Source organism: Bos indicus, chromosome X, assembly GCF_029378745.1.
Source record: "Bos indicus isolate NIAB-ARS_2022 breed Sahiwal x Tharparkar chromosome X, NIAB-ARS_B.indTharparkar_mat_pri_1.0, whole genome shotgun sequence".
Lineage (NCBI taxonomy): Eukaryota > Metazoa > Chordata > Mammalia > Artiodactyla > Bovidae > Bos > Bos indicus.
In genome coordinates, this window is record NC_091789.1 from 84,094,313 (window position 1) to 84,118,884 (window position 24,572).

At 42.2% G+C, this 24,572-nt stretch overlaps 1 protein-coding gene across 2 annotated transcripts in view; it reads left to right on the forward strand.

Annotated features, from left to right (window-relative positions):
• Positions 1-19,517, forward strand: part of HDAC8 (histone deacetylase 8) — a 238,911-nt gene extending 219,394 nt beyond the window's left edge. For both annotated transcript variants that reach the window (XM_070783605.1, XM_070783604.1), the window contains one exon: positions 18,960-19,517. In XM_070783605.1, coding sequence (XP_070639706.1) covers positions 18,960-18,968 — 9 coding nt within the window. In that variant the 3' untranslated portion in view covers positions 18,969-19,517. The remainder of the gene's footprint in view (positions 1-18,959) is intronic.
• The last annotated feature ends 5,055 nt before the right edge of the window (positions 19,518-24,572 follow it).

Sequence of the window (24,572 nt, forward strand, 5' to 3'; positions counted from 1 at the left end):
CTATTTGTAAGGCCTCCTCAGACAACCATTTTGCCTTTTTGCCTTTCTTTTTCTTGGAGATGGTCTTAATCACTGCCTCCTGAACAATGTCACAAACTTTAGTCCATAGTTCTTCAGGTACTCTGTCTATCAAATCTAATCCCTGGAATCTATTTGTCACTTCTACTGTATAAAAATAAAGGATTTGATTTATGTCGTACCTGGATGGTGTAGTGGTTTTCCCTACTTTCTTCAATTTAAGTCTGAATTTTGCAATAAGGAGTTCATGATCTGAGCCACAGTCAGCTCTAAGTCTTGTTTTTGTTGACTGTAGAGAGCTTCTCCATCTTTGGCTGCAAAGAATATAATCAATCTGACTTCGGTATTGACCATCTGGTGATGTCCATGCATAGAGTCTTCTCTTGTGTTGTTGGAAGACGGTGTTGCTATGACCAGGGCGTTCTCTTGGCAAAACTCTTGTTATCCTTTGACCTGCTTCATTTTGTATTTCAAGGCCAAATTTGCCTGTTATTCCAGGTATCTCTTGACATCCTACTTTTGCATTCTAGTCCCCTATGATGAAAAGGATATCTTTCTTGGGTGTTAATTCTAGAAGGTCTTATAGGTCTTCATAGAACCATTCAACTTAAGATTCTTCAGCATTACTGGTTGGGGCATAGGCTTGGATTATTGTGATATTGAATTTTTTGCCTTGGAAATGAACAGAGATCATTCTGTCATTTTTGAGATTGCATCCAAGTACTGCATTTCCGACTCTTTTGTTGACTATGAGGGGTACTCCATTTCCCTAAGGGATTCTTGCCCACAGTAGTAGATATAATGGTCATCTGAGTTAAATTCACCCATTCCAGTCCATTTAATTCGCTGATTCCTAAAATGTCGATGTTCACTCTTGCCATCTGCCAATTTGCCAACTGTTTGACCACTGCCAATTTGCCTTGATTTATGGACCTAACATTCCAGATTCCTATGCAGTATTGCTCTTTACAGCATCGGACTTTACTTCCATCACCAGTTCCATCCACAACTGGGTGTTATTTCTGCTTTGGCTCTATCTCTTCATTCTTTATGGAGTTATTTCTCCACTTATCTCCGTAGCATAAATCGGCACCTACCGACCTGGGGAGTTCATATTTCAGTGTCATATCCTTTTGCCTTTTCATACTGTTCATGGGGTTCTCAAAGCAAGAATACTGAAGTGGTTTGCCATTCCCTTCTCCAGTGGACCACATTTTGTCAGAACTCTCCACCATGACCTGTCCGTCTTGGGTGGTCATACATGGCATGGCTCATAGTTTCATTGAGTTAGACAAGGCTGTAGTCCATGTGATCAGATTGGTTAGTTTTCTGTGACTGTGGTTTTCATTTTGTCTTCCCTTTGATGGAGAAGGATAAGAGGCTCATGGAAGCTTCCTGATGGCAGAGACTGACTGAGGGGGAAACTGGGTCTTGTTCTGATGGGTGGGACCATGCTTCAGTTCAGTCGTTCAGTCGTGTCTGACTCTTTGTGACCCCATGAATTGCAGCACGCCAGGCCTCCCTGTCCATCACCAACTCCCGGAGTTCACTCTAACTCACGTCCATCGAGGCGGTGATGCCATCCAGCCATCTCATCCTCTGTCATCCCCTTTTCCTCCTGCCCCCAATCCCTCCCAGCATCAGAGTCTTTTCCAATGAGTCAACTCTTCACATCAGGTGGCCAAAGTACTGGAGTTTCAGCTTTAGCATCATTCCTTCCAAAGAATACCCAGGACTGATCTCCTTTAGGATGGACTGGTTGGATCTCCTTACAGTTCAAGAGACTCTGAAGAGTCTTCTCCAACACCACAGTTCAAAAGCATCAATTCTTCAGTTCTGAGCTTTCTTCACAGTCCAACTCTCACATCCATACATGACCACTGGAAAAACCATAGCCTTGACTAGACAGACCTTTGTTGGCAATGTAATGTCTCTGCCTTTGAAGATGCTGTCTAGGTTGGTCATAACTTTCCTTCCAAGGAGTAAGCGTCTTTTAATTTCATGACTGCACTCACCATCTGCAGTGATTTTGGAGCCCAGAAAAATAAAGTCTGACACTGTTTCCACTGTTTCCCCATTTGTTTCCCATGAAGTGATGGGACCAGATGCCATGATCTTAGTTTTCTGAATATTGAGCTTTAAGCCAACTTTTCACTCTCCTCTTTCACTTTCATCAAGAGGCTTTTTAGTTCCTCATCACTTTCTGCCATAAGGGTGGTGTCATCTGCATATCTGAGGTTATTGATATTTCTCCCAGCAATCTTGATTCCAGCTTGTGCTTCTTCCAGCCCAGTTTCTCATGATGCTTAGTAAATCTTTAATCCAATTTTCTGTTGATGGGTGGAGCTGTGTTCCCTCCCTGTTGTTTGACCTGAGGCCAAACTATGGTGGAAGTAATCAAGATAATGTGGACCTCCTTCAAAAGATCCCATTCATGCACTGCTGCACTCAGTGCCCCCAACCCTGCAGCAGGCTACTGCCAACCCACGCCTCTGTGAGAGACTTCTGGACACTCTCGTGCAAGTCTGGCTCAGTCTCTTGTGGGGTCACTGCTCCTTTTTCCTGGGTCCTGGTGCACACAAGCTTTTGTTTGTCCCCTCCAAGAGTCTGTTTCTGCACCCAGAGCCCCTGCCCCTGCAGCAGCCCACTGGTGACCCACACCTCTGCAGGAGACACTCAACACAGTTCTGGCTCAGTCTCTGTGGGAACTCTGGGTCCTGGTGCACACAAGGTTTGATTGAGCCCTTCGAGTGTCTTTGGTGGGTATGGGGTTTGATTCTAAATGTGATTTCACCCCTCCTACTATCTTTCTGGGGCTTCTCCTTTGCCCTTGGATGTGGGGTATCTTTTTTTGGTGGGATCCAACATTTTCCTGTTGATGGCTGTTCAGCAGCAAGTTGTAATTTTGGAGTTCTTGCAGGAGAAGATGAGCATATGTCCTTCTATTCCACCATCTTGGACTGCCATATGTAGTTTTTAGAATTAGCTAATATATGTAAAAATTGTTAATTCTAAGAATTAAAAACTAAGAATTCTATTTGCTAATATTTTACTGAAGACTTTACATCTATATCCATGAGGGATATTAGTCTGTAGTTTTATTTTTTGTAATGCCATCATTTGCTCTCAGTATCAGATCAGTACTAGTCCTATAAAAGTGAGTTTGGAAATGTTACCTTTTCTTGTATTTTCTGCAAGAGATAGTATAGAATTGGTGTTAATTGTCCTTTTTTAGTAGAAATCTCCAATGAAACCATCTGGGCCTAAAGATTTTTTTCAGGAGGTTTTTTTTAAAATTTCTACTTTAGTACCATTGTGGTCAGAAAACATGTTCTGTATAATTTCAGATATTTTCAATTTGTTGAAGTTTGTTTTATGACCCAGTATACAGTCTATCTGGAGAAGGCAATGGCACCCCACTCCAGTACTCTTGCCTGGAAAGTCCCATAGACAGAGGAGCCTGATGGGCTGCAGTCCATGGGGTCACTAAGAGTCGGCATGACTGAGCAGCTTCACTTTGACTTTTCACTTTCATGCATTGGAGAAGGAAATGGCAACCCACTCCAGTGTTTTTGCCTGGAGAATCCCAGGGATGGGGGAGCCTGGTGGGCTGCTGTCTATGGGGTCGCACAGAGTCGGACACGACTGAAGCGACTTAGCAGCAGCAGTAGCAGCTAGGTATATATTATACATATGTAACTTGTTATAGTCTACTGGTGTTGACATTGTACCAGTTAGAGTGAAGTATAGAAACCTTACTTTTAAGTCCCTTTCCTCTTCCCCACTTGTAACCTTATTGTGTTATTATATAATCTAATAGATATTTCCTCTATTTATTCAGAACTACATCAGAGAATGTTATAATGTTTCCTTTAATCATCAAACATAATTTAAAAAACTCAAGAGGAGATAAAAATCTGATATTTACCTATGTTTTTATCCTTTCCATTGTTCTTTCTTCCTTCCTGGCGTTCCAAGCTATCTTCAATCACCATTTCCTTTCCCTGTCAAAAACTTCCTTTACCTAGTCATTAGGGTGGGTCTAGTAACAACAAATTCTCTTAGTTTTCTTTCTTCTGAGAATATTTTCATCTCCCCTTCATTCCTGAAGGATATTTTCACTGGATGTAAAATTCAAGGTTGACATTTATTTTCTTTCAGCACCCGAAAAATGCTGTACCACCTCCTTCTGGCCTCCAAGGTTTTTAATGGGAAAACCATTGTCATTTGAACTATCTCTCCCTTATATGGGAGAAGGCAATGGCACCCCACTCCAGTACTCTTGCCTGGAAAATCCCATGATCGGAGGAGCCTGGTGGGCTGCAGTCCATGGGGTCGCTAAGAGTCGGACACGACTGAGTGACTTGACTTTCACTTTTCACTTTCATGCATTGGAGAAGGAAATGGCAACCCACTCCAGTGTTCTTGCCTGGAGAATCCCAGGGACAGCAGAGCCTGGTGGGCTGCCGTCTATGGGGTTGCACAGAGTTGGACACGACTGAAGCGACTTAGCAGCTCCCTTATATGAAAGCATTTGTTTTTGTTTTTCTACTGTCCAGACTTTTCTTTTTCCTTAGTTTTCAGGGATTTGATATGATAGATCTTGGTATAGATCTTTGAGTTTATGCAGTTTGGAATTCAGTCAGCTTTTTTAATCTGTATGGTTTTTGTTGTGGTTGTTCAGTCACTCAGTCGTATCCACCTCTTTTCAACCCCATGGACTGCAGCACGCCAGGCTTCCCTGTCCTTCATTATTTCCCAGAGTTTGCTCAGACTCATGTCCATTGAGTTGGTGATACCATCCAACCATCTCATCCTCTGTCATCCCCTTCTGCTCCTGCCTTCAATCTTTCCCAGCATCAGGGTCTTTTCCAACAACTCAGCTCTTCCCACCAGGTAGCCAAAGTATTAGAGCTTCAGCATCAGTCCTTCCAATGAATATTCAGGGTTAATTTCCTTTAGGATTAACTTGTTTTGATCTCCTTGCTGTCCAAGGGACTCTCAAGAATCCTCCAGCACCACAGTTTGAAGGCATCAATTCTTTAACACTCAGTCTTCTTTATGGTCCAAACTCTCACATCAATACATGACTACTGGAAAAACCATAACTTTGACTATTTGTACATTTGTTGGTAAAGTAATGTCTCTGCTTTTTAATATACTGTCTAGGTTTTTCATAGTTTTTCTTCCAAGGAACAATCGTCTTTTCATTTCAAGGCTGCAGTCACCATCCGCAATGAATTTGGAGCCCAGGAAAATGAACTCTGTCACTATTTCCATTGTTTCTAAGGTTTTATCTTTTGCCAAATTTGGGGAATCTTTAGCCATTATTTCTTCAAATACTTTTTCAGTCCTACCTTCTTTCTCCTCTTCCTATGGAACTTTGGTGACATGAATATTAGATCTTTTATCATAGTCCCATCTGGTCACTGAGGTTCTGCTCATTTTTGACTATTTTTTTTTTGCCTTTTGTTCAAATTAGGTAATTTCTATTCTATATATTCCAGTTTACTGATTCTTCCTCTGCCCTGTCCATTCTGCTATTGAGTCCATCTGTTGAGTTTTTTATTTCACTATTTGTACTTCTCAGTTCTAAAATCTCCATTTAGTTTTTCTATATTCTGTTTCTTTGCTGAGACTATTTTTAATTTGTTTCAAACATGTTTATAATTGCCTGTTGAGGTATTTTTATGATGGCTGCTTTAAACTGCTTATTGGATATTCCCAACATCACTATCATTCTATGTTGGTCTCTCTTGATTGCCTTTTTCTCATTCAAGTTGAGAGTTTTCTGTTGTTGGTATGAGTGATTTTCTATTACATCCTGAACATTTTAGATAGTTGTATAAATCCTCAGTTTAGTTGCTCGGTTGTGTCCAACTATTTGCGACCACATGGACTGCAGCACGCCAGGCTTCCCTGTCCATCACCAATTACCGGAGCTTACTCAAACTCGTGTCCATCGAATTGGTGATGCCATTCAACCATCTCATCTTCTGTTGTCCCCTTCTCTTCCTGCCTTCAATCTTTCCCAGCATCAGGGTCTTTTCCAATGAGTCAGTTCTTCACATCAGGTGGTCAAAATATTGGAGCTTCAGCTTCAGCATCAGTCCTTCCAATGAATATTCAGGACTGATTTCCTTTAGGATTAACTGGTTTGATCTCCTTGTAGTCCAAGGGACTCTCAAGAGTCTTCTCCAACACCATAGTTCAAAAGCATCAATTCTTTGGTGCTCAGCTTTCGTTATGGTCTAACTCTCACATCCATACATGACTACTGGAGAAACCATAGCTTTGACTATACAGACCTTTGTCAGCAATGTAATGTCTCTGCTTTTTAATATGCTGTCTAGGTTGGTCATAGCTTTTTTTCCAAGGAGCAAGAGTCTTAATTTCATGGCTGCAGTCACCATTTGCAGTGGTTTTGGAGCCAAAAAAAATAAAGTCTGTCACTGTTTCCATTGTTTCCCCATCTATTTGCCATGAAGTATTGAGACTGGATGCCATGATCTTAGTTTTTTGAATGCTGAGTTTTAAGCCACCGTTTTCAATCCCCTCTTGCAATTTCATCAAGAGGCTCTTTAGTTCCTCTTCACTTTCTGCCATAAGGGTGGTGTCATATCTAAGGTTATTGATATTTCTCCCAGCAATCTTGATTCCAGCCTGTGCTTCATCCAGGCCAGCATTTCTCATGATGTACTCTGCATAGAAGTTAAATAAACAGGGTGACAATATACAGCCTTGACGCACTCCTTTCCCAATTAGGAAGCAGCCCATTGTTCCATGTCTGACTCCAACTGTTGCTTCTTGACCTGCATACAGATTTCTTAGGAGGCAGGTCAGGTGGTCTGGTATTCCCATCTTTTGAAGAGTTTTCCACAGTTTTTTGTGATCCACACAGTTAAAGTCCTTGGCGTAATCAATGGAGCAGAAGTAGACGTTTTTCTGGGACTCTCTTGCTTTTTCAATGATCCAACAGATGTTGGCAATTTGATCTCTGGCTCCTCTGCCTTTTCTAAATTCAGCTTGAACATCTGGAATTTCTCAATTCATGTACTGCTGAAGCCTGACTTGGAGAATTTTGAGCATTACTTTGCTAGCATGTGAGATGAGTGCAATTTTGCAGTAGTTTGAACATTCTTTGGCATTGCCTTTCTTTGGGATTGGAATAAAACCTGACCTTTTCCAGTCCTGTGGCCACTGCTGAGTTTTCCAGATTTGCTGGCATAATGAGTGCAGCACTTTCACAGCATCATCTTTTAGGATTTGAAATATCTTAGCTGGAATTCCATCACCTCCACTAGCTTTTTTTTGCAGTGATGCTTCCTAAAGCCCACTTGACTTCATATTCCAGGATGTCTGCCTCTAGGTGAGTGATCACATCATCGTGGTTATCTGGGTCATGAAGATCTTTTTTGTATAGTTCTTCTATGGATTCTTGCCACCTCTTCTTAATATCTTCTGCTCCTGTTAGGTCCATACCATTTCTGTCCTTTATTGTGCCCATCTTTGCATGAAATGTTCCCTTGGTATCTCTGATTTTCTTGAAGAGATCTCTATTTTCCTCTATGTGCATTAATCATTTAGGAACCCTTTCTTTTCTCCAAACCTTGCATCTTATTTAAATCTTCAGTTTTAGCAGGCTTCCTCTAATACCATGGTGGCAAGGAAGGGAGGCTCCACCCCGTTACCTCTGGATGGGGTAAACATCTAGGTTTCCCACGCAGTTCTCATTGACAGCCTGGGGGAGGAGGGGTATTCATTGCTACTGGGCAGGACTGGAAATTCAGGCTCCCCCTACTCCACCTCAGGGTACCACCCTGCCCAAGAATGGCAGTGGCACCTTGTTACTAAAGCCTCCTAGGTGGGCCTCCTTGCCATTGAGCTTGGATAAAAGTCCTGGTTTTCCACTCTGCCTTCTCTGACACCACCCTCATTGGGTGGAAAGAGAGACTGGTTACCACTCGGCTGACATTTTACTTTCTTGTTTCTTTCATTCAACAAATATGTAATTGGTATTAATATATGCTAGGCATTATTCTACATGATAGAGATGTAAAAAGGACAGGTGAAAGCCTTGCCCATCATGAAGCTTACTTCTTTCTAATGGGGAAGAAAGACAGTAAGCAAATAAATATTTGGTAATTGGTTACTGGTAAATTCAGAAAGGGTACTTTTTTAGGTAGGATAGTCAGTAAAGGCCTTCCTGAGGAGGTGACATTTGGGAATAGAGCTAAATGCAGTAAAGGGAGGAACTTTGCAAAAATTGGGATGAAGAACATTCTGGATGAACAGGAGAGCAAGAGCAAAGATTCTGAAACAGGAATGAATTTGGTTTATTTCATGTAAATATGTTTTAATATGTATTCAAAAAATTATAACTACCACATCAAACACTTTGATTTCACAGACACCTTGCTTTGGATGAATTTAAGTGTTTTGAGAATGTAAAAGAAAAGAGAGGTTTTGACATAAATGATATGTGATCATGGCAAAATTCTTGACAGTACTGAAGTTTAGGAAACAAACCTAGCTCTGAAGTAGATAATGTGATTAGCCTTGTTTAACATAAAATAGAACTTAGGGAGGCTGATTAGCTTGTACAAGTTCACACAGTAAAGAAGCGAGGGAGCTGGGATTCCACATGAGAAAATGAACATCATACCGAAAGTTTAGAAGAAATATGAAATTTTCCTTCTGCCGGGTGGAGCTGCTGGTTTTTGCATACAACAAACCAAAAGCTTTTGAAAAATAGTTGGAGACCTATAAGTTGTTTAATTAAGCTTTTTTTCTGTCTGTTCAAAGTTCATGCCTAAAGCAATTATATCACTTTAGTCCCCTCCAGCCTTTAGCTCTAAAATAATCAAGGGGCAAAAGGGGAGTTGGAGCTTATCAGAGAAAATAAGGTTAAACCACTCAGGGTTCTGGAATGCCTAACTGTTGACAATTCTCTCTATCTACCCGGAGGCCCTTTAACCAACTGAGATTCAGGTGCTGTCTTTAGCACAGCCGCCAAATCCAGCAGTGCTAAGGGGCAGTTTATGCCAGAGTAAGCAGGCCCAGTCTCCCTGGCCTTGCTGCTGAGGACAGCCTTTGCAAGATTCTCACCACAAAGTTCCAGGGGAAGCTCTGCAGACATCCCATCCTGTGAACTGCTCTGCTGTACCTGGATAGGGACATCCAGAATCTACAGTCAGGCCACCAAAGAGCTCTCAGTGTTTGAGAAAGGGAAGCATCTTTATAGGCTTCTGGTTTACTCACATCCTTCTGCCTCTTTGCAGCTCCAAGCATATTTTGGAGGGAGATTTCATAAAGATTTCTAAATTGAGTTAGAATTTCAAGTCTATTGTGACATGCAAATTAGTCCTGCTTGCCCGTTGGCAGCAATGCAGCTGAAGTGCCTAGAGATGGGCCATAAAATGAAAACATCAAAGTGATTAAATGTGCCCGAAGAGTATAATTGAGTGCATGAATAAGAGAAAATAAAACAAATTGATTTTCTCCAGTGCCAGAAAAACAGAATAATTGAGAACAAAATAATAGACTTTGAAGTAATCAAAGTGAGGAATGCACCATAGTGACATAGAAACAGCCAGTTGTGGGAGAGATTTATTGTGTTTCTGTTATCATTTTTACAACTTTAATTTCATTAGCTAATAAATACAAATCAATTGAAAAATCAGTCAACCAGAAAGGAGGCAGTCCCCAGCCAAGATTTTTATTCACATCTCTAAAACAGGCCAAGGCAGTGATCCTTAATCTATTTTCATAGGCGCACATATCCCCCTTGAGCTGGAAAACAAGTTATGGGAGGCCTCTCTGCTTTGGATGCAAGGATGTTCTCCTCTTGTCTGTCACTTTCCACATATAGGTTTACAGATTCAACCTTCCAAAGGATCACTTTTATACCCCGCCAAGGTTTCCAACAGACAGAATTGCCTGAGGATAGCATCTTTGTTTACCGAGATGACGTTTTCATGGCACTAACCAGCACCTGTGGCCTTTCAGTGGGTCTGAATTCACATAGTGGTGGTGGTGATGGTGGTGGCAGCTACAGCAGCCACAGCAACTTCCACTCTCACAATACTGCTGAGCATCTGTGGATTTGTCGTGTCCACCCCACTCTCCGCCAGGCCTCCCACCACCACCGCACACACACAGGCACGCATGCACACACACAAGTGACACTGAAATTTAATATAAAACCAAAAAGTCCAAGCAAGAGTATGCCACCCCTTTGGTGTCCAGCCTGGTAGCCATGATGCATGGAGGAGCAGGAGAGGGGAGTCAGGCAGGGAGACTTCTTATGCTAGTGATAGCAGTGGAGCGCTGGAGACACCAAGCTATGCCAAGACCAGGTGCTTGAAGATCACAAAGCCAGCATGAGACCACTGCAAAACTATTTTTATGGCTTCTCCAAGGAAAGACTCCCTTCACCCTACTCCTCAGCTTTTCACGGGAAGGCTTAGTGGCTCTTCACTGCAGGATCCACAACAATGACTGATATGTTGGTGTTTTTTCTTTTCACGGGCCCTTGAGCTACCCTGGCAGCTGTTGGCATTTCCAGATGTTCAAGACACACCCTACCTTCAGGCCTCCACAGTTACAGGCCATGACTTTGGCTCCTGTGAAAGTCTTTGGGACCATGGGGACTGTAAGCCAGGGTGCACAGGAAGAGTTGACAGTGCTGGGACTGGCACTACTTTCTGGCTCCATCAGGGTGGCGTGGTTCGTAGACTGTGCCTGCCAGGCAGTTTGTCCTGGAGAATTACTCTTCCAGGAAGCACCTAGAAGCTGAAAAGAATCTTTCTGACTTTCTGGTGGCATCCAAGGCCCAATCATGGTGTACCTTGTGGAGAACAGGGAATGTTAGCATTTTGTTCTTTTGTGCAACCCCAGTTCAGGCCGAAAACCCCAGCTTCCATTTCCCACTGCTGTTTGGGAGGAGCAAAATGGAGCAAATGGCTTTCACAACTCTAAATCATTATACAGATGTAAGGCTGTATTATTCTTCCTGCCGCTGCTATTCCCATTATCCTGGATTTCTCAGCCCAGAGTTTTTGTCTGAAAAAGAAATGTGGAGAAAGCTCATGGACCAAAGAATCTAGAGCTATGACTCTAAAGTGGCTGGGAGGCATCGCCCAGCCCAGCAGATAGACTGCTTGAGGCCGAGCTCTACAAGCTGCCTGGCTGGCAGGCATGCAGCCCACTCCTGTGATGTCACCTCTCCAGTTACTGGTGCCTATCCCTCCACATGGAGCCAGCAGATTTAGGCACGGGGGGGAGAAAAAATGAATCATAGGCTATTTTAGAAATTGCTTCAATTCAGTTTGAGACTGCAGTAGTCCCTTGCAAGTTAAGACCGGAGCACCCAAAACATCAGGGTACTAGTGCTGATATCCTATAGATGCCAGAAGCCTGGTGGGATTAATTCACAGCCTCAGGTTCTATTTCAGGTCAGAGGCAGACAAGTGGTAACTGGCGGTTATACTAATTGTCATTGAAAGGCTTTCTGATGACAAGAGGGATCTACATTCTAAGACAAACAATATAGTTGACAATTAAGAGCTAAAAACTAAAATCACCCATCCATTTCAGCACATACCTAAGGCTTCCTAGAAATCCTTTGTTCTGCCATTGTTCCCAGGTAAAGAGTGAGACCCTCAAGCCTGATGTGATGAGGCAGCTACCAGGGAAGTTTCTCTAGCCCTAGATCACACTAGATGAGACTCCTCCCCATCTTAAAATTGTTTGGAGGCTCCACATGGCCTCTAGGATAAGACTATGGCTTTCTAGACCCTTGATGATCTGACCTCCAACAGTCTCTCCAGCCTCATTGCACATGCACACACATACACACCCACACAAACAAACCTGTCCCTGACCCTCATTCTGTGCTCTGGCCACAAAAGCTTTACAGGTGCTTTTATACATCCTGCTCTGTTCCTGCTGCCTGGTACATTCTCTCTTCATTTGCCCTTTAAGATGACACCTCCTCCATGAAGCCTTCCATGCCCTCTCTTCAAATGCCCTCAGCACTCTGTATAGACTGGTATTATATGGCCTTATTGCTATGGACTATGACGTGTTGTCTCCATAGATGCTTTCCTTGCTAGACTGAGAGCTCCTTAATTGCAAGAACTGTATCTTTCAGTGAATACTAATTGATGGATTCCTGTGCACTGTCAAAGTGGCTAACAATAGTGATGAACAAGAGTAACACATCCCTGCCCTCACAAGATGTGTTTGGTGTGCTAAGTGCATTGAAGAAAATAGAATCATGTGGCAGAAAATGAGTGACTGGGGGTGGCAACTTAGACTAGGTAGTCATCAGGCCCCTCAGAGGTGATTTTTGGATTGAAACCTGAGTGAAAAGAAGAGTCAGGGATGAGAATATCCAGGAACAGAGCATGCTAGGTAGAAGGAATAACATGTGCAAAGAAGGCGGAGCCCTAAGAGGGAAAAATGACTAGTGTGTTCCAATAACACAAAGAAGTTCCATGTGGCCAGAACAGAGAGTGCAAAGAGGGCAGAGCAGACAAGAGACCAGGGACAGGGCCAGACCCTGCAGAGCTTGATGGCTAAGTAGTTTGAATTTTATTCTAGGTGTGATTGGAAGCCTTAGAGGGCTTTAAGCATCCAAGTAATGTGATCTGACCTAAGTTTTAACAAAATAACCATGCTGCTATATAGAGGAAGGATTGTAGGTGGCAAGGATGGAAGCAAGAAGACCAGTGATGAGGCTATTAGAGTTGTCCATGCAAGGGGTGACAATGGCTTGGAGTAAAGTTATCACAGTGAAGGTGGGAGGGAAATGGGTGGATTTAGAAAATATTGTGGAGGTAGAATTGACAGGACTTCCTAATGGATTGAAAGGGAGGTTATAAATGAAAGAGCAAATAAGAATGACCCCAGTCAATGTCATAAAGAAAAAAAAAGCAAAAGGGAACTGTTCTATATCTGTACTGTCCAATATGGTCACCACTGGCTACATGTGGCCATTTGAATTTAAGTTATTAAAATTAAATTTAAAATTCAGTTCCTCACTTGTACTGGCCATATTTTAAGTGCTCAATAGCCACAGGTAATTAGTGGCTCTCATATTGGGCAGCGTAGATATAGAACATTTCCATCATCCCAGAAAGTTCTATTGGACAGCACTGCTGTACATTAAAAAGACTAAAAATTATGAGAATAAAAAGACAAGCCACAGACTGGGAGAAATTCTTGCAAAACACATATCCAATAAGGACAATTAGCCAAAACATACAAAGAATTCTTAAAACCCAACAATAAGAAAACAACCCAATCCAAAAAATGGGCCAAAGATCTTAATACACACCTTACCAAAGAAGCTACGCAGGTGCAGTTAAGTACATTAAGGTATGCTCACTATCATGTCACTAAGGAATTGCAAATTAAAACAGTGAGTTCCACTACGTACCTAATAGAATAGCTAAAAGCAAAACGATGACACCACCAAATGCTGACAAGGATGTAGAGCAACAGGAACTCATTCATTGCTGGTGGGAATGCAAAACAGAACCGCCATCTTGGAAGACAGTTTGGCAGTTTCTTACAAAACTAAAACATAGTCTTACATACAGTCCTGCTCCTTGCTATTTATTCAAGTAAGATGAAAACTCACGTCCACACAAAAACCTGCACATGAGTGTTTATAGCAGCTTTATTCATAATTGCCAAAGCTTGGAAGCAACGAAGATGTCCTTCAGTAGGTGAATGGATAAACTGTGGTACATTCAGACAATGGAATATTTTTCAGCACTAAAAAGAAATGAGCTATTAAGTGACAAAATGTAGAATAACATTAAATGTGTATCGCTAAGTAAAGGAAGCCATTCTCAAAAGGCTCCATACTACATGATTTTAGCCATATGACATTCTTGAAAAGACAAAACAATAAAGACAGTAAAAATATCAGTGGCTGTGATGGGGTTAAGGAAAGGAAGAGAGAGATGAATAGGTGGAGCATAAGAATTTTAGAGCAGTGAAACTATTCTGTGTGATACTGTAATGATGGATACATAATATTATATACTTTTCAAAACTCGTAGGCCTGTACAAAACCAAGAATGAGCCCTAATGTAAACTATGGACTAAATAATAATGTATCAATATTCATTCATCAGCTATAAAAAATGTACATACTAATGCAAGATGTTAATACTAGGGGAAATTGCCTCCTGGGGGGAGATGAGGAACAGGGGAATATGAGAGATCTGTACACTTTCTGCTCAGTTTTTCTGTAAACCTAAAACTGCTCCAAAAATAAAGTCTATTAATTAGCAGCAACAATGAAAAAGAGTAGAGTGCTCACAAGCACCTAGTACTGGCAAAGAGTAGATAATAAATGTTGATTGAATAAATGAACGAACAGATGAATTAGTCAGTTGATGAATCAATCGAACCCAAGCCTCCTGAGTCCCAGTTCAGTACTCCTTCTTCTACATCAGAGGTAGGATGAGGACATAATGTATTGTCAAAACCAAGATACTTGAGAGTGAAAGGGGGTGCCATGGGTATAAGTCAGAACTATCCCAGAGATCACAAACTAGGAGTCTGTGAGCCACATCTTATCTCCAAAGTTGTTTTGGTTTAGCCTAACAGATTAATGTGCCAGGTAATGTCATTTAAACATTTAAAGCAGTTGTCCACATTTCACACTATGAAAACTCTGTGTAAAGATGTGAATGTCTGACTTCTCTTGGAAAGTGGAAAGATCTGACCCACATTCCTGCTCACTAGTGATTGGCTGGAACCAAGTAGCAGCTGCCCGCTTTGTGAGCAGGTACCTTCCTGTTTGCCACAAATTCCACCTTTCCCTGTTGTATCTCCTACTCTAGGCCAAGTGTGAGTTTCCATTTCTCATCTTGCTGACACCATTTTGATGTTGTTTTCTTTTGTAATAGAGTTAAGAAAAAAGGAAATTATTTCTTACATTCAGGCCATTCTACAAAGTAGGGAAAAGAAAAAGGATCCAGAGGGATCCATATGTCTTACCCCCAGTCTGTTCTATTGACATCCAATATATTCTTGGCCTCTATAGACATTTGAGTTTGCCCCTCTGATCTGTACTCTGTGTCTCTCCAGGCTGCAGATATGCTGGCCTTTAGAATTTTCTCAGGCTGCCACCCACTGCTGGAAAAGCTAGATGTGAGGGGAAAACAATGGGCATTATTTAAGCTTACATTTTCATTGTTACCCAAACTCAATATTGCTCATCATCAACTTTTGATGGAAACTATTTCTGTTGTTTTTCTTAATTGCCTCCAAATGTAACTAGAGAGTGAGACAGAGCAGTAGAGAACACAGCACCCACCTTTCCTTTCTGTGAACATGTGTCATTGGGACACTTGGACGTGGGATTTTGTTCAACTGTGCACTCACTCATTCATCAAGCTCTGGCTATTCTTAAAGATGGAAGCACCCTCGCTTCAGCACCAGGACCCCCTATAGGTCTCCTCAGCACAGTCAACAACACACGCAAAGGCTCACATGGAGATGGGAAAGTATGGATGGGACACATGTAAGCTAAGGTGTTAGATTTCATTCATAGGTACTCGGGAGCTGCTAAAGTTATTATGGAGCAGAGGAGGCATGTGATCACAGCTAGAATTGTGTGGGGGACAGATCCAGAAGTGGGAGCACCAGTTAAAAGGCTGTTTCAGTGACCTGAGTGATGGGAGCTATGGCTAAGGTGCAGAGAGGGGAACAGAAAAGAGAGGACAGATATGGAAGACATCTTGAGGTTAGATCTGGCAACTCATAAGATATGGAGAGTAAAAGATGAAGAATCAAAGATTATCCAGAGATTATGAACTTAAGGGTTGAAAACACCCAAGCCATGATCCAAAAAATTAACTTTTGCTTTGCAAAAGTTAGAAGAATGAAAAATCAGAATTCCCTGGCAGTCCAGTGGTTTAGGACTCTACACTTTCTCTGCCAAGGGTCTGGGTTTAATCCCTGGTCAGAGAACTAAGATCCCACAAGCCACACGGCTTGACCAATAAAGAAGAATGTGAAGACAAATTATATACTGAGATAAAATGCTTGCAAATCATATATCCAACAACAGATTTATATCTAGAGTATATAAAGAACTCTCCAAACTCAACAGTAAAAAAAAAATCCAATTAATAAAAGACATGAAGAGGATATACAGACAGCAAATAAGTGCATGAAATGATGTTCAACATTATTAGCCATTAGGAAAATGGAAATTGAGACCACAATGAGAGATCCCTACACACCTATCAGAATGGTCAAAATAAAAACTAGTGCCACCACCAAATGTTAACAAGAACGCTGAGAAACTAGATCCTTCATACAGTGTTGGTGGGGTACATACCATGGAACACTACTCAGCAAACAAAAAGGAACTGACTTAATGCACACAACAGCCTTGATGGATCTTTAAGAGCATTGTGCTGAGTGAGGGGGAAAAAATCTCAGAATGTTTTATACTGTAGGAGTTCATTTATATAACATTCTTGAAATTACAAAGTTATAGACCTAGAGACCAGATTGATGGTTGTCAGGGCTTAAAGATAGGGGGTGGAGGGGGGTTAACAAGGTGGCTTGAGGGAGGTCTTATGGTGATGGAATAGTTCTGTATCTTCTTGTGGTGGAAAATGAAAGTGAAAGTCACTCAGTCGTGTCCTACTCTCTGCAACCCCATGGACACACTCCATGTCATTCTCCAGGCCAGAATACTGGAATGGGTAGCCTTTCCCTTCTCCAGAGGATCTTCCCAACCCAGGGATCGAACCCAGGTCTCCTGCATTGCAGGCAGATTCTTTACCAGCTGAGCCACAAGGAAAGCCCAAGAATACTAGACTGGGTAGCCTATCCCTTCTCCAGGGGATCTTCTTGACCCAGGAATCAAACTGGGGTCTACTGCATTGCGGTGGATTCTTTACCAACTGAGCTATGAGGGAAGCCCTCTTGTGGTGGGGGTTATACAAATTTACACATGTGATAAAAATTTCATAGAATATATACACACACACAAATAAGTGCATATAAAACTGGCAAAATTTAAATATGGTCTGTGAATTATACCTGTGTCAATTTCCTGGTTTTGATATTAAATAATAATTATGTAAGATATTGCCACTTGGAAAAACTTGGTGAAGGCTACTTCTTGGTACTTTTTTTTACAACTTCCTATAAATCTATAGTAATTTTAAAATTACAGAGTTAAGTACTGCCCCCAAAAAAGGAATAAACTATTGATACACTAAAAATTTGCATGAAAATTAAAGGCATTATGCTGCTTGAAAGAATACAGCCTTAAAACATCACATACTGATGATTCCATTTATATAACATTCTCAAAAAGACAACACTTACGGTGATGGAGAATAGGTCAGTATTGCCAGGTGGTAAGAGGGGGAGGGGAGGATGTGACTGCAAAAAGAAAGCAGAAGAAATTTTGATGAGTAATGGGACCAATCTGTCTTAAGAATCTGACCTGTGTTAAAAATCATAGAACTGCACATAGCAAAGAAAGTCACTTTTACTGTATGTTTAATTTTTTTCCAAGTTTTTATTAATTGAAATTTTTTATTATAAATTTATTTATTTTAATTGGAGGCTAATTACTTTACAATATTGTATTGGTTTTGCCATACATCAACATGAATCTGCGACGTGTATACACGTGTTTCCCATCCTGAACCCCCCTCCCAACTCCCTCCCCGTACCATCCCTCTGGGTCATCCCAGTGCACGAGCCCCAAGCATCCTGTATCATGCATCTAACCTGGACTGACAATTCGTTTCATATATGATATTATACATGTTTCAATGCCATTCTCCCAAATCATCCCACCCTCACCCTCTCCCACAGAGTCCAAAAGACTGTTCTATACATCTGTGTCTCTTTTGCTGTCTCGCATACAGGGTTATCGTTACCATCTTTCTAAATTCCATATATATGTGTTAGTATACTGTATTGGTGTTTTTCTTTCTGGCTTACTTCACTCTGTATAATAGGCTCCAGTTTCATCCACCTCATTAGAACTGATTCAAATGTATTCTTTTTAATGGCTGAGTAATACTCCATTGTGTATATTTAATATTGTATTAAAAATTAAACTAGATAGGCAAGTGGGTGCTGATTTTTCTTTCCTTCCTTTCTTCCATTCATCCATTTATTGAGCACCTACTATGTGTGAGGCACTGTGCTAGATATCAACCAAAAGTAAGGCAGCTAGGTCCTTGCCCTCATGGAACATCCTTCCTGTTTTAGAGTAGAAGTGGTCAGTAGGGTTTGGAGCCCAGTATTTTGGCTTGGGGAAGTAGGTCAAGAAGAAGACTGTGGAGGGACCAGTGCTGTAAGATTTCAAGTGGCTGCTTTTCCCTCAAAGATTCTTAGACCTGAGAGTAGGGGGAAATCCCCAATTCATCTTTCACAGGTGCTCATGAGAGAAAATGCTAAAAGGGTTGTACCTTGCTAAGCAGGGGAAGAAATGTTGGGGGTGTGGAAAGATCTGATGCAGTTAGTGAAGTATGGACTCTGAAAAGTATTACCCAAATTTGTGCGTGTGTGTATGTGTGGCTTAAAACAACCATTTGTTTAGCTCATGACTTTGTGAGTTGGCAATAGGGCTGGGTTCAGCTGAGCGGTTCTTCTGGTTTGGGCTGAGTTCACCTAGCACTGCAGTCAGCCAGCTGTCCAAGGCCTCACTCACATGCCTGGTGGGTGGCTGGTGGTTGCTGGGGTAAATGGACCAGATCTCTCTCACCATCCAGCAGCCTAGCCTGAGCTTGTTCCTATGTTGGTGAGTGGGGGCAGGCAGGGTTCCCAAGGACAGCAAGAGAACAAGCCCCAAAATGAAAGTGCCTTTTTTAACAGCTTTACTGAGGTATAGTTCACATATGTTACTTGAATTTGAATTTTGTTTTCTCTATTTGCAGGGAATCTGAAGCATGTGGTCTAGTTGACAAAAAGAGATCAAATTTCCAGAGCCAAAGTGCAGTGCCTATAATGAAGACAGCGTGTTTATGCGAGCAGTGTGTGGAATTTGTGACTGCAGGGGAAATTTGGAAGAAATTACTTCCTGAAAATTTCCAAGGGGCACCAAGTGGCAGCTGGCCTCCTAGCATGAAGCAGGCAGGCACCCCAGAGGCCTCAACTAGACCTAGGGGAAGACAAACATTTCCAACATTTTAAGTGTTTATTTTTAAAAAACACACAGATGCCGTTTTTAATCTTTGAAAATTATTTTTAGGCAAGTTGGGGAGGGGTATTTTTATTTTCTTAAAGGAGACAGATCAGAAGCTGGAGGAAAGCATGGAGATTTGGTTGGCAGTTGGTGGGGCAGTGGGGAGATGAGAGTCAGGGTTTAGGCCTCAGGATCATCCAGGTGGAACCTTGGGGGAGGGGGATCTGGTCACAGATGGGGAGAAATCCACCTATGTTGTTTTCAAGATTATGAATTTATTTTGTTTTTTAATAAAATCTTTGCAAACCTACCTCTCTTCCACTTTCCTCATTGTAAAGTACCACTGACAGCACACAGTCGTGAACATTTCCTCTCACTGAAGTATAAAGACTAACCCTGCTGCTTCCCTGTTCTGCCCTGCCCCACCCTGATAGGGTGGCTCTGAGTGCTGGATCCTGCTGAGGAACTAGTGTGTCTTCCACTAAGTCCCAGGGACAGAAAGCCAAACTCTGACCTGTACTGGGGCCTGACCAGAGCTCACAGGAATACAGGTGCTGCAACCTTGGGGAAGGCCTTCCTGGCTCCCCAGAGAGAAGCTATCCTGCCTAGGGAGTGACTCAGTGATGGAAAAAGCAGGTGGCAGGTCAGATCCAAGAGGGACATCTTGATGAATAGAGGCTATTTCCCATCAAGCATGCTTGATGAAAATGGGATACAGTTGTGATGTGTTGGTTTTCCTATAACCTCAAAGGCAAAGACAGAGAAGGCAATGGCACCCCACTCCAGTACTCTTGCCTGGAAAATCCATGGATGGAGGAGCCTGGTAGGCTGCAGTCCATGGGGTCGCAAAGAGTTGGAAATGACTGAGCGACTTCACTTTCACTTTTCACTTTCATGCATTGGAGGAGGAAATGGCAGCCCACTCCAGTGTTCTTGCCTGGAGAATCCCAGGGATGGGGAAGCCTGGTGGGCTGCCGTCTATGGGGTAGCACAGAGTCAGACACGACTGAAGCGACTTAGCAGCAGCAGCAGCAAAGGCAGAGAAAAGATGGCAAAATGCAGATAGGGGTCTCGAGAGAGATAAGAAAGCAGAAGTGACAGCCAAATGTCACAATTTTGGAATTTGATTCACCACGTATTTATGCAGCTCCTACAGCTACTGGGACTTGGATGGGAGACAAGGACACAACCCCATCCTGGCCATCTAGGGACTCCCAGACAAGGCAAAGGAGGAGAGAAGGAACCAGATCCCAACATACTTCATGCTCTGTAGCAAACAGGAGTCCTGAACTCTGAGAGCACCGAGGAGAGAGCAACCTACCAGGCCAGGGCAGCATCCCAGAGCATTTCAAAGGGGATGATATTTGAACTGGGCCTTGTAGATGTTGTATTTCTCCAGGCTACTGAGAGGAGGAAGGGCATTCCGCAGAAGGGAGTGGAAAAAGCCTTGAACATGTCCCGGGATGGGAATCAGTTCAGTTCAGTTCAGTTGCTCAGTCATGTCCAAGTCTTTGCGACCCATGGACTACAGCACGCCAGGCCTCCCTGGGATGGGAATAGCCAAGCTTTTATTAAACAGCATTGGGGTACCTGGACAGCTAGGAATACAAGTCACTTCAAATGCCCACAATTCTAATTATACACTCAGCTTAAGGATAATTTTACTTATACCAAAATGTAAGATTTTAAAAAATAGAAGAGGGAGGAGGTACTGAATGGGGCAGGTGGGGGTGTGGGGGAAGCCAAGAAAGACAAATAAAAACTCTGAATTCCCAGCCTGTGAAGAACCACCCGCCAAGGTTTGTCCTTTCAAAAGCTTGCTGGGTCTGATATCCAAATCCTTCCAAGGGAACCACCTTCCAAAGTCATCACCCAAATTCCTGTGAAGGACTCAGCCACAAGACACAACCACAGGGTAAAGTGGTGAATAGTAGTGCTTCATTTTCCTTTCAAGAGGAATGGGCCTGAACCAGAAGGAGCCCTTTCCCACTGGGCAGCCAGGGCTACCCTCTCAGCAGCACCGGCTCTGCTGGCTGAGCCCGAGTGAGCTGCTGAACCTAGGCCAGGCCTGTTCTGAGAGATGGCACCACCTCAATGGCCTTCAGGATTCCTCTTCATTCCATTCTTGTTAAAATGTTAGGCAAAAAAATCTCATAGATGGAACTAGGAATCATTTTCCACTTTTTACAATTAAAATACCAAACAAAAGTATTCTCAAAACAAACAAGACAGATTGAGTTATTCCGCTCAGTCTAACCTCATCAAATTATACGCATTAAATATGTGCAACTTTTTGTCTATCCATTACACGCTCAGTAAAGCTGTTTTAAAAAAGAAAAAAGTATTTCTTTGCTAAGAATTATCTTAAGGGCCTAGAGGAAAAAAGACTGAAAGGAAATATACCAAGATATTAACTGAGGTAGGCTTCTGTGGAGGAAGAAGATATAAGGATGGTTTAATTTTGGTTTCTTCTACTTTTCAATATTTTCCCAGTTTTCTTAATAAGCATGATCTAGTTTTGTAATAGGAAAAATAAATACACAAACTCTTTATAAAAAGAATTGATCTGCAAGTAAAGTTACAGATCAAAGTAAATTCAAGACATCCACTGAGGAAGAGTTTGTGCTTAGGCCCCAGAGCTATGCTAACAGCCCAGGAGGTTCTGAGCTGGCAAGGAAGACTGGTCCGGCTAGAGGGCTCCTGATCTACAATTCACTCAGCCAGAGAGGGTCTTTTTAGATAAGGTGGCTTGAGGGAAGGGCAACTTTGTACCCAGTCTGAGCCTACCTTCCCTTCAGGAAACATCCGCCTTTTTCCCGAAAGGACCAGCCATCATAACTATAGTAATAATGCAAAGCAAGGCTTAGAATATACCTCATTTTACAAATCACTTTTATTTATACTATGTCACTATCCACCCTGCTGGGTGGGTATTATCATCTCTACTCTACAGATTAGCAAACTGAGGCCACAAACTGTGAAGTAACTTGCCCCTTGTCAGTGGCAGAGCTAGGAAGCCATCCCAGCTGGAACTGCAAGTTCCTTACTTCCCCATCGTTCCCTCCCCCTCAACCCCACACTGAGTGCCACTAAAATATTTTTAAACTGTGACTTTGGAGTAAACAACTTTCTTCTTGCTTCCAAAGTCCAAGCTGGACCAAGCCTCATGCTGCTCTGCAACCCTCCCCTCACATCAACAACAGTAAGTACTTGTGTGCTTTTCAGCAAGTTACTCGACCTTTCTGGGTCTGTTTCCTTATCCCTGTAAAGTGGGGCGAATAATTCCCGCACTTCATGGGCTATTGTGAGTGCTTGATGAATTATCTTAGATGAAAGGACTTTGAAAAGAATCTAAAGTCTTGTGTGCAGGAGGGCCTGCCAGAAAAATGAGCCTCGAAAGACCAACCTCTGAGGAAAACCCAGGGCTCCCAGGAGCCCCACAGGCCTTCACTATCTCTCACCAAGGAACATAGAGAGGCCAGAGAGACCAAAAGAGAGCTTTAGGCTGTGTTCACAACTCAAGGTTTAGAAAATAACCCTTTAAAAAGTATATATATATATATATATGTATATATATATATATATATAGGATATGCCTTTATTTGCATAAAACACCTCTGGAAAGAGACACAAGAAACTGGGGCACCTCAGTTTCCTGCACCTCAGGCAGGAAAACCAGGTGGCAGAGGAGTAAGGGGGGGTTTGCACTATGTTCCTTTTTGTATCTTTTGATTTATGAATCATGTGAATGTACTACCTGGTTCCCCCCCCCCCCACAAAAGTAAATATATATATATATATATATATATATATATATATATATATTTTTTTTTTTTTTTAAGCCAATGGAAAAATCCCAAGCCAGTTTCCATTTGGGGGGCAAGGGGGTGGATCTGCCTCTGCTACCTTCATTGTGAGCTGTCACAGAAAGAGGGGTATATTTCCAATTCTATATTTAAAAGACTCTTTCTAAGGCAGAAAAACTTCTTTATAAGAAAATCAAATATTGTGATTCAACAAAAAAGGAATGAGGAGAAAGAAGAGGGGGACAAAAAGAGGGAAGAGAAAGAAGAAAAGCAAACAGCCATCAAGGCTAATCAGGTTTTGATATCTCTAAGCCCCTGCATGGAAAACTCCAGCAGCTCTTCCTCCCCAACCTTGGCAAAGGACGAGTCCCCAAACCTGCTCAGTGCTGGGCTCCAAGCTGTCTAGCAGCGCATATGCACTTTGGCCTCAACCTGCCTGAGTTTGACTCCCCTCCTTGTTACTCACTAGCTGTGTGACTTTGGCCAAGAAACGCTCTCTGTGAGTCTTAGTCCCCTCATCCATCAAATGCAGATACTCCCTGTACTACCTTATTGGCTGATTTTGAGGGATCAAAGAGATCATGGAAGAAAGCACATTTAGCATACATATTAGATGTCAATTATCAGACACTGTTCCTGCCCTAAATGCAAAGGCAAAGAATCTTCCTGACATTCTCTGGCTTCAGGAATTAGGGGAAGAGAATGCAAATTAATGTGGTTGTGCATTGGTACATTGTTCTGGGGCAAAGAGACATAGCTATTACTAGATTCTCAATACTCAACAGGGTTTTGAAAGCTACCTACCAAAGGTTTTGAGAGCTGCAAATGTAAAGACAGACATGAATAGTGCCTTTGAAGATGGGGACCATCCAAGACCCTCACCTTAGGGTCTCTGCACAGGCTAGTACTTTCACCTGCAATGCTCAGATCTTCCCCAGACTGGCTCCTTTTAGCCATGCCATCTAAAGTAGCCACTTTGCTCTCTTTGTTCCAAAATACCACTGATTTTCATACCGTTTACCATTATCTTATTCTTTTTTATTCCTACACATATATATACACACACACACACACACGCCCTCGGAGGGTGGGAACTTTGGCAGTTTCATTGCTGTACCCCAGTGCTGGGCATGGTACCTGGCACCTGTAATTCTCCATACATACCTACGTGATGGTGAAAATACACAGTGAGACAAAGCAATGTTTCACATTCTGGGTATTATAAGACACAGAAATGGGACAGGCAATCTAGACTGGGGCAATCATGAAGGCTACAATATTTAAGCTGATCTTGGAGCAGGCATCAGGGGCAGACATTTCAGGCAAAGGCACATGAAATTTAGGGAAGTGACAAGCAGTTCAGTGCTGCTAGAACACAGAATATTAGACTATTCAAGTAAATCAACTGTGAAAAGATGTTTTTCAGACAACAGGGGAAATTTGGACAGAGACTAGGTGATGTTAAAAAATTATTGATAATTTTGTTAAGTATGATAACAGCATGGTAGTTATATATTTATCTAAGTCCTCAACTGTTAAAGATACAAAGTGAAGTATTT